Genomic DNA, 11314 nt, shown 5'->3' on the forward strand with positions numbered 1-11314 from the left:
ATGTCTGTGGTCAGACCAGCTATGACCTATGGTTTAGAAACTGCACCACTGAGAAAAGTCGGGGAAAAAAAATTGGATGTTGCTGAAATGAAAATGCTCAGATGGATGGTGGGGGTAACAAAGATGGACTGCATACGGAATAACTATATAAGAGGATCACTCAAGGTAACAGAAATATCAAAGAATGTTCAGGAATCAAGACTGCGATGGTACGGACACCTGCTAAGAAGAAACGAAGATCATGTGGGAAGACAGGCATTGGAGATGAAAATAGAGGGAAACAGACCAAGAGGAAGGCCTAAGACCAGATGGAAGGATGTTGTTCAAAAAGATATGAGGGAGAAACATCTAGACGAGGCAGAGGCACTGGACAGAACTCTATGGCGAAGTCTCATTAGAAATGGCGACCCCGGGTAGGGAAAAGCTAAGACAAAGAAGAAGAAGAAGAAGATGTATCTATATATATTTAAATATATATACATGTATATATATATATATATATATATATATTATATATATATATATATATATATACACAACATATATATATAATATATATATATATATATATATATATATATGACTACCGCGATGGTCCAGTGGTTAGAGCACTGGACTCCGACCCTCGTGGTCTCGAGTTCAATTCCTCGCCGCGGCAGTCGTAAAAATGCCTGCGTTCTGACTGCTTGCTCGAGCATGAGAAAACAACATATCGCCTTGAGAAAGTCAAACTCAGGTGTCGTAGGGAAAGTCACCGCCGTGGCACAAACCGCGGTTGATTAGGAAGGGCATCCGTTCAGGCAAGGGTGGTACTGCCATATAACCTCTCAGTAATGTATTTCTGCAGTGGAATGAATGGCTGTTGAAAAAAAAAAAAAAAAAAAAAAAAAAAAAAAAAAAAAAAAAAAAAAAAAAATATATATAAAATTTTATATATATATATATATATATATATAATATTATTTTAGTGTGTGTGTGGGGTGTGTGTGTGTGTGTGTGTGTGGTGTGTGTGTGTGTGTGTGTGTGTGTGTATGCATATAGAATATATATATATATATATATATATATAAAATATATAAAATTATATATATATATAATATATATATATATATATATATTTTATTTATATTTTATACATATATATATATATATATGCATGTATATGTATGTATATATAGCATGTTATACAGTTCATTACTTACCATGTAGACAGTCCCACACCGTTACACCGTGGAGTAATTAGAAAAATGTGCTGAATGATTTATTTCAGTCCTCCACAAGCCGCCCCTCCTCCTCCTCGGCGCCGGAGCGAAAGCGACCAAAGGCGGTTTGTTTACATCGGAAGTAAACAAAGCGGTGGCAGAGGCGGCCTTTGCAACACGTGTTTGTAACGTGTTTTTGGTTTCTGTGTGAATGCCATTCTGTGAAAAGAATAAAGAAGGTGGTAGTTGTTGAAATGGAGGAAAACATCTGCTAGTTATTGCAGTGAAAAGGGGTGTTTGTCGTGAGTTTTATGCATCTTAAAAGGAAGTTATTTTGGTCATCCGTTCAGGATATTAACTTTGAAGGTGTGGTTGGAAGTTCATTGGCATTAATATATTTGTTGCATATTTCTTGTGAAGTTTACTGAATTTAAAGTTATGTGGCCTTTAAAAAAAAAAGATTATATACCAATGTTGTACCTGTAAAGTGGTATGATTTTATATAATCTTGTAGGCCTAAGGGGAACTTTGTTCTTTGTATGACTAACAGTGTTACTTAATTGAATAATTATGCAGAATGTACAGGTAGAAAAACTGTAATATTTAATATTAGAGTTTTTATACCTTGTCATTCTGCATAATTATTCAATCAGCAGTAAATTGCGCAGATTAAAGCTAAGCCCACAGTTAGTTATCAGAATCTATGCTTCACATTCTAATATATATTTTGGTATGACAGAACTTGTGGCCTTTCCTGGCAATTTATAATCAGATCAGGATCAGATCAGGTTATTTCTGACCACTATACTTCCAGCTCTTGATTTATAATTAGAACAAGTTGCTAATATATGAGGTGGAGGTTTTGTTGGCCTATGATAGAGCCTTTGACAGTGTAAGATCAATACTACTTACTAAAAAGACCAATACAGGGACTACCTCATCTGTCTATCTTGCATTCAGAAAAAATACTGTATTTATCCTGTACATAAATAAAATGAGATGTAAATGATTTGAAGAATTATAATTAGTTCTTTTTACTTGTTGCTATCATAGGATAATTGTAGTAGTTTTGCCAATATTTTTTCTGTAATAATTTGATGTGAATGGTGCAGTTTCATTTATAGGTATGCATATAGTTCAGTGAAAACATGAACAGCAAATTACATTGATAGATCAATAAATTCTTAATTCTTCATCTGTGACATAGTTTGAAAATGAAGTTGCTTAATTTAGAAAGTATATTAAAACAAGTTAAAATATAAAGCATTACAATTTATTATCAAAAGTGGAACCTGTCCTGTCCAAACTAGTTTATACCAGAATATATGTGTTAGAGCTGTATTGGCCTGTGCCAGGGCCCTAAAGGAGTGCAGGCCACAGTAATCATTTGATTGATCCATTATACACACTAACCATGCATATGTGCTCAGTGGCTCAAAGTACTGGTCTAGTGTTTGGGAATGCCAAGCCTCTCTGGTATTTCGGGTAGCTAATTAGGACCCAACTATCCCTAGCATAAAAGGCTAGATGGCAATTTATAGAACCAGTAAATTGAAACCATATATCATCCTTATTATTATTTAATTATTATTATAACTATGTATGTATGTATATGTAGGAATCATGTGAACTGTCATACTTAATGTTTATTCTATAAAATTTATCTTTTTTCCTCTTTCCTTTCTTTTCTGGCAGACCATGGGGCTCTTATGATGATGTTCGGCATATACTGAAGAAGATTATATTAAAGAATAAGCTTGTATTAAAGAATAAACTAAGAGTAAGTGATCATAAATTAATCTATGAATATATCTATCTTATGTGAACCAGTATCTCTGTCAAGTTTTATCTATTTATGATTTGTGTATAAATTATAAATGTGTATGTATTTATTCTTAATGTGTCATTCATTATCTTTCAGGTGTGTGTTAGCCACCTCTGTACAAGATGTTAGAATATGAGAACCAAATGCTGTTAGACCTCCTACATGAGGACGGCCTCCTTGTAGCAGCTAAGTGAGTTTCCGTGAAATATTGGGAACATTTTATTACCCATTTTAGCTTTTGCAATTTTTCTTGTTACACTTTATAACTTTAATATAAGAAAATGTAAACATAATGAAAGAATATCAACATTATCACGTTGTCTTTTTACACTGCAGAGGATTAGGCTTAGAGCGGATTTTGACAAGTCTGATCATCACATACAATGACCCCGGTAACCTAGTACTGGTAATTGGCACTACGTCAAGGGAGGAGGAGTATGTCCTATCCCAGCTAGAGGGCCAAGGAGTTACTCCAATCCCCAGATGTGTCACGGCAGAATGTCCAGTTAATGAAAGGTTTGTTTAGCATTATTCTTAGGATCATAGTTGTATTATAGGCTGACTGTTATTGGAATGAAAAATGTAAGTGGTAAGTAAGATAAAGGATATAGGTTAGGTGCTATTTTGTTCTTCCTTTTTGTTTAATGTAACTTTTATGAATGTTGGATGAAACTGATGTATTTATTTTATTTAAAATTTGTTTAAAGAATTCATTAAATTATTTTAGTGATGTTAAATTTGTGCCTTTTTTCACACTTTAGTAAAATGTTCATCCAACAGCTGCATTTCTTTATGACAGATCCCAAATATATGCAAATGGTGGAGTGCTCTTTGTGACATCTCGCATTTTAGTCATGGATATTTTGATGGAACGAGTGCCGGTGGATTTGGTAACAGGTATTGGGTATTTCTTTATTTCTTTTGATTTAATTGTATATATAAGTAATTCTTTGAGAAGTAATTCTTTGAGAGTTACATATTATAAACATTCAATAGTTGATTTAAAAGGTTTTATGATTTGTTTGAAAGAGATTTTATTTTATAAGGTGTTGCATACCTTTTACCATTTTGTAAATCACCTGTAATTTTTTGACAGTTTTTGAGAATATTTTTGTTCTTTCAGGTGTGATTGTTTGGAAAGCTCATAAGATTCTAGAATCATGTCAAGAGGCTTTTATCCTGAGGTTATTCCGTATGAAAAACAAAGTAGGTGAACTCTGATTCATCCTCCTCCTCTTTGCCGAGTTATAGTTTTTCATCAAATAATAATAATAAATATTTTTTTTCTTTTTTCTTTTGTTAGCATCCTCCTCTTTTTCCTGCCATTTTTGTCTCTTTATCTACTTTCCCTCCTCTTCCTTGTCCTTCCTCTTCTCTTCCTGCTCTTTTTTCTCTCTTTTTCCTTCTTACCCTTCTCTTCTTCCTCTCTACTTTTATTTCTCTCTTACTTTTTTCTTTCTTTCATTCTTCTTCATGTTTTGCTTCCTTGTTTTCTGTTGCTTTTATATTTTCCTTCGTATTGTCCTTTCCTCTTTCTTCTTCCTCCTCCTCCTCCTTCTCCTTTATGCATTTACAAAGCAGAATCACAGTATTTATATATTCCCATGATAATGAACGTAGGAACTGAAGACAGAAAAAAAAAAAAAAAATTGAGAGATCACTACTCATGTAAAAGACTGAAGTCAAATATAAGTAATACAGCTAAACTATACTAGACAATAATACAACTTGACTAAACTGAACACTTAAACAAGTACAATTCTCTATCAACAGACTGGCTTTGTGAAGGGCCTCAGTAGCAGCCCTTTGTCATTCACTGCGGGATTCTGCCATGTGGAGCGTGTTATGCGGAATCTCTTTGTCAAAAAGTTATACCTGTGGCCAAGGTTTCATATGGATGTTAATGCTTGTTTGGAAAAGTGTAAAGTAAGTATTTTGAACCTCTGATTTATATCTGGAGCTATATTTATATAAGATTTCCCTGCTAATCCCTTGCTCATTGTTGTTGTGGGCGGGCTTAGGAGGCAGAGACCAGGGCCCATTGTAGGGGATCACCCTATGTTGGACCTCAGCCCTTTCCTCAACTAATTTTGTATGGTCTATTCTAGCAGTCGTTCTGATTGCTCACGCCTTATCACAGTTACATCTGAGTTCCAAGCTCTTGTACTATCTACCCTGACTGACCTCAATGGCAAACCTATTCCAACCTCACTCCCCCCTTTAAATCCTGTACGTCTCCATGCCCCTGATGTTTCCCCCGTAACAAAAAGGGACTGGCAACTGTGAAAACAACTTGCCCACATGCCTCATTGACTATAGTGCAGTGGCAGTCCAGTGCTACCTATTCCTCCCAGAGGCTACTGTCAGTTCTACACCATTATTGTGAAAAAATTAGCTTCCAGAGACATGACCCCCCCCATGAAGTTTATTTTGGTGGATTGTCCTGCCCGTCCGCGTATAAACCCCCTTTCCTGTAAATGTCAAAAAATTTGCCTTTTTGCCCATCACCCAAAACTCTCGCTCCACAGCCCACTGCCCTCTATGCCCCCAAACCTGGTGATGACGGGGCAGTTTTGTTTTGCTCGTCACATAGTGTCCCAAATTTGTGATGGCCCAAATGTGTTTTATAGGAGCTGCCTTGCCTACAAGCCCAAATCTGAACTGGCAGTTTTTAGATTTAAACTAGGCCTATTTCTATGTAAAGCCAGGCAAGAAGAATGCTGGCTTTCTCTTTTTACCTATTCCAGAAACTGTACTTTGGGCTCTGTCCCCCCCACTTCTAAAGAAGTCTCAGCACCCCCCCATACCCTTTTCCCCTCTCCCCAAAACCACCTTCCTAATCTCTCTCTCTCCCCTCATCAAATTCCTTTTCCACTCTAAATCCAGATACTCCAATTTCTACCATTTCCCCAATGCCTACCCATCCTCCTTCTCACTACCTGTCTCACACCAGTCAATCGAAAACGTTCCCCCCACTCTGCCAATCTCCCCACCCAACTCCCTTCCAGAAACTCTAAATATGACCTAAGAGAATCTTCAACTCCCTCAACTCCCCTCCAATCCTTCTATTCCTATTCGCTCTACATTCAAAGTATTTGCCAATATCCCTCCTCCTCAAGCTCCCCATTACCCTCTTCCTCCCCGTCTCCCAAAAAACACCCCTTTCTCTCTTCCTTCCCCATTTCCCTACCACCCCCACCTGGATGCTCACGACTCCCTCGTCACAACATTGGCCTTCTCCCCCTGACATTCTTCCCAATACTTCACCACCTTTCCCTGTTCTCTTATCTCATTCTTATCTGGATTCTTCTACATATACAACTACCATTACCTGTAATACCCTTTGATTATTTCATAATGGCTCTTTGCAGTTTTCTTCATGAAGTGTTACTCTCCCTTCCTCAGATACATACTCTCCATTTGATCTGATCACCCTATACCTTTAACCCCTTCCCCTTTAACTAATCCCCACCATATTCCATTTGCTGCCCCTCTATACCCTTTTCACAACCATTCTCTCCTACAGCATTCTACAACCTTTGACATCTAACACATCTTATGCTAATTATTAATGCACTTCCACCCTTTTTGCCGCAATCCTTTACCATAGTGCTATATGACTTTTGATGTCTAGACATTTATTTCTTCTAACTATTAACCATTATATAAGATTTGTGTGATATTTAGTAGCTGAAAACCAAATTGGGATATTACGGTTAGGTTCATGAACTTTCTTTACTAGTTGTGTCTACATTTAGAAAATACACTTTGCATTTGAACAGCCAGAGGTAATTGAGCTGCACCTGAAGATGACTACCCCAGTTCAGCAAATCCAGATGGCTGTGTTAGATCTGATTACTGAAACTGTTCAGGTATGTTCATTTATGACTATTCATGTTTATGTCTCTGGGATTATGATGCAAAAGATTCAGCATAATTGGCCCACAATCCTGGTATCTCTTGAATTGTGATCATTTAGTTATCTTTTCCATACTTTGCAATATTATCCTGTCTAGTTCAAAGACTTTTAGGAAGGTTTGTTTTACTACAAGAGAAGAAGAGTAAAAATTATTATCTCCTTTTTATCAGGAACTCCGTCGCTCCAACAGTACCATTGACACTGAGGAATTCACACCAGAAAATGCAATATCCAAATCCTTTGAAAAGATTCTAAAAGTCCAGCTGGAACCCATATGGCATCAGTTGTCATCTCGTACAAAAATGTTAATTGCTGATCTGAAGGTTATGAGAACTGTCCTAATGTAAGTTGGATTTTGTTTGATTTTTTTCTTTCTTCTTTTTCTTTATAGGAAAGGGGGCTTTTTTAGTTGTAATTGCCAAAGGGGAAATTTCTGATTTTGTTTACGGAAAAAATAATTTACTCTGAATTTAAATGACTTTATCTTGTCATAGTTTTAACAATATTTTAATATATTTCCAGGTATTTGACCCAATATGATTGTGTGACCTTCTACAATCTCGTAAACTCATTGGGAAAACGAGAAGCCTTCAGAGCTCGGGGCGGGATTTTTTTTGGGGGCAGCAGGACATTTTTTCTTTAAATTCAAAACTCGGGTTTGGCAGTGCTGCAAGCCCAACAAAGAAATCTGTTAGGGAAGATAATGCTAAGAAACTGAAGAGGGAATATATAGGTATATAATTGATGATTATAGACTATAGTACACTGACAAGAATGGAAAAAATTGTCCCAAAATAAAAATTTTCCAAAAATTTGATTTTTTTTTGTTTTTACTTAAAAAATTGGGGTTTTAAAATGGGGGAAGAATTCAAAAATTTTTTATAATTATAATGTGTTCAATTGTTTTCAGACCAAAATTTAGAGGTTAACCCAAAGTGGTTGGCGTTGTCAGAGGTTTTGGCTGAAATTCGAGAAGAAGTGCAAGAGGGAAAGAATTTGGAGAAGTGTCTTGTCGTGACTCATGATGATCGAACTTCACAACAGCTAAAAGAGGTTGGTAAACTTTTAGCTTAGACTTACTGCTGCATGATTGTGTAAAATAAGTAATGTGAAATTACTTGTTTGGTATTGTATATATCATGTTACTCTTATTGATAATTACAGATTCACTTGAAATAAAAAATCTACATCAATATACGTCTTTGATTGCAATTGCATTTGAGTCTGTAAGTCAGAGCATCAATAGTTATTTTCATATGTATTATTATCAACTTCTATGCAGAGCAGTGATTTGTTAATCTGAATTATTTTTTGTGATATAGTATTTGATAGATGGAGCCCAAGTGGTGCTTCGTCGCATTTTCTACCGAACGATTGGCGCAAAGATGGGTTTACAGCCCCCACCCAGCCTCTTTAGGGACAAGGATAAAAATATGCCAAAGGAGAAAGGGAAAAAGGGCAAGAAGACGAAGACAACTGAAGGGGCAAAGGAGGAAGTGACATTGACTCAGATCACAAAGAAATACGAGTTTGTTGGTCAGGATAAATCTGAATTTACCAATGAGGCAGAAACCAGTGAAGAAGTGGAGGAGATACGAAGGAGGTTTCTCTCCCCACTCATCATGGTACAGTCTGTACGGGTAAGGAAGCCTCTGTGATTTATTGAAGTCATACATCCCAAAGGTAAATGCTTTTTTGTTTTTTGGACCCTTTACTATTTGTTATGTTTGCAGGAAAAACAGTGCCCCCTTTCCTGATGACACGTCGCTAGAAGAAGTTCAAAAGAAATTTTAAATGTATTTTCAGATTAACTTTCATCCCCGGGGAGGTCGGGGCTTTGATAATTTGTCTAAGTGTGATAATTATAGTTTTTGTTATTTATTTGGCCTTAGTTATTGAATAGAAGGTGAGTATATAACTTTGATCTTTGTATTTTAGCATAATTTACAGTCTTTCATCTTTTCTGTTATATTTTTAGTGTTGCTACTATTTCATTTAATCTTTTCTTCTCTTTAACCCAAAAATTCAACCAAGAAGTAAAGCATTCTGTGCTTAGCATTTTCTTTAAAGCCTTCTCTTCATTTAAATTTTTTTCTTGTGTCACAGGCTGTTTTCTCATATTCCTTCAGGTATGGCAAGCTAATCATACAGAGCGGATAAGAGTGTATTTCTTATTATACAAGGGGACCACTGAAGAACAAGTTTATCTCACTAATATAAAAAGAGAGAAAGATGCATTTGAGTACCTGATTAATGAAAAAGCTGTAAGTAAAACATTTTTTTTTTTTTTTTCTTTTTTCTTCCACTAAATAAATATCAGAATATCATGCTTTATATATTTTGTTAACCCATTTTGTGAGTATTTGATTCAGATAGAAATGAAGCAGCAGCAATTTCATTCACTGACATTGCTTCACAGACAATGGTCATCCCAGAGTACAATGATGGTAAGAGCGGCGACCATCCAGACTTGAGCCGTGACCCCCGCAAGGCCAATGAGATTGATACTTCAGGAAACAGCAACTCCAGGAAAGGAGGACAAACAGGAGAGGAGCCTAAAGTGCCACAGAGAATAATTGTTGACATGCGAGAGTTTCGGAGTGAACTTCCTGCTTTAATCCACAAGAGGGGCATTGATATTGACCCAGTTACAATAGAGGTATGTATGTTCTTGTTGCTGGATATTCTATAGTGCTATCTTTTATGAAAACATAATTATATTTTGCCAAAGAATAAATCTATATGAGATTGTAATATATATAGGCCATAGCAAGATATCTTAATGATGCATACTGAGTAGTCTGATTCACAAAAAAATCTTACCTGTTTACTGCTTTGTTATTTTGCAATATAGTAAGTGAAGTAGTGTTTTAAACTTGAGAACTCTACTTTTATCTGTAAAATTTGACAGTCATATCTTTTCCATAATTTTTTTTATAGGTTGGTGATTACATCCTGACTCCAGATGTGTGTGTAGAGCGCAAAAGTCTAAGTGACTTGATTGGATCGTTGAATTCGGGCCGACTTTTATAATCAGGCACAGGCAATGACAAGATATTACAAGAAACCCGTCTTACTTATTGAATTTGATCAAAATAAATCATTTCATCTGCAGGTGAGTTTGTTAGGAAGTATCTGGTATAATGAGTAGTAATGAAACTTTATATTAGAAATGTATTGAGTTAAGTAATATTTGTGCTACCTGTAATAAATGATTTTCTTTTTGGGGTTAAAAATAATCAATTTTTGGTCTTCATCAAAAACTAATATAAAGAAAATTTTTTTATAAAAAGTACTGTAGTGCAGGGTGTATATGAATATATATTTGAATATAATGTAGTACATCACATAATATAAACCTTTTCATTTTTAGCTGTATTACCACTGCAGAATTTATGCCTCATGCTAATAATGCTCCACACTTGTCAACAGGGTCGCTTCTTTCTGTCAAGCGATGCATCTTCATCAGCCAAGGACGTTGCTGCAAAACTACAGCTGCTGACTTTGCACTTCCCTCATCTTCGGTTACTTTGGTGTCCATCACCATATGCTACTGCTGAGATATTTCAGTTGCTGAAGGTATAATTTGATTAAATAATCAGTGATTTATATCCAGATATAGAGAAACCATAACCATATGCCATAAAACCACAAGACCTAAAATCAGTTTTCTTTCTAGATTACTGGATCCATACATAACTTATTTCATTGGATACTGAAATGAAATAAAATTTCTCTTCCCTGCAGGAAGGGAAGGAAGAACCTGTTGTAGCACAGGCTCAAGCCATCACTGCTGAGACGAACCCAGAAGTAGATTCTGACAAGTTCAATCCTCAGATAAAAGTAAGTTTTATACCTAAGAACCTTATATGCTTATAGCATTTAGTAACTCATAAGAATATGTCCTTGGAAAGTAATATCAGCTGTCTAGTACTTTAGATTCTATATATATTGTAATAATGGTTTTCCTACACATTCACAGGGCAGATGTACTCAGTGAATGTTTTATTTGATTTTGTAATTTCAGGATTTCATATCAAAACTACCTGGAATAACTACAAAGAACATCTATTCTGTGTTGAACAAAGTCTCAGATCTATCAGAGTTGCTGTCGCTCTCAAAGGAAAAAACTAAAAAAGATCCTTGGCAACAGTCGCAATGCTCAAGCTCTTTACTCTGGCCTTCACCACTGCATGAAGCCCCCAGAGAAGGAGGACTTGAAGAAGGGCAGCAAGTTTACTAAAAAGGGCCTCAAAAGGTTCAGGACAAAAATGTGAATACTTAAAGCTGTGGATTCAGAGACGCTTTAATGCCAGTGATATATCTGGTGAAAAAGGCATCGATTAGAGTTCATAAGATGAGAATGAG

General features: G+C 35.8%; 2 protein-coding genes across 2 annotated transcripts; both read left to right on the forward strand.

The window, feature by feature from the left end:
* Positions 1 to 417, forward strand: LOC119589800. Its single transcript, XM_037938365.1, has one exon. It carries the CDS (start codon positions 1 to 3, stop codon positions 415 to 417), a length of 417 nt encoding a protein of 138 aa, XP_037794293.1.
* Positions 418 to 1337: 920 nt separating this feature from the next.
* Positions 1338 to 11308, forward strand: LOC119589801 (DNA repair endonuclease XPF-like). The gene is given in 21 exon segments (XM_037938366.1): positions 1338 to 1568; positions 2898 to 2982; positions 3124 to 3217; positions 3364 to 3543; positions 3827 to 3924; positions 4151 to 4233; positions 4801 to 4953; positions 6810 to 6899; positions 7117 to 7289; positions 7469 to 7583; positions 7586 to 7679; positions 7857 to 7999; positions 8269 to 8601; positions 8890 to 9210; positions 9366 to 9605; positions 9887 to 9973; positions 9975 to 10061; positions 10379 to 10525; positions 10694 to 10789; positions 10974 to 11072; positions 11074 to 11308. Coding segments are annotated over 19 exon segments (2757 nt in total). The 5' UTR covers positions 1338 to 1568; positions 2898 to 2982; positions 3124 to 3149; the 3' UTR covers positions 11224 to 11308.
* The last annotated feature ends 6 nt before the right edge of the window (positions 11309 to 11314 follow it).

Source organism: Penaeus monodon, chromosome 26 (genome assembly GCF_015228065.2).
Source record: "Penaeus monodon isolate SGIC_2016 chromosome 26, NSTDA_Pmon_1, whole genome shotgun sequence".
In the NCBI taxonomy this organism is placed as follows: Eukaryota; Metazoa; Arthropoda; class Malacostraca; order Decapoda; family Penaeidae; genus Penaeus; species Penaeus monodon.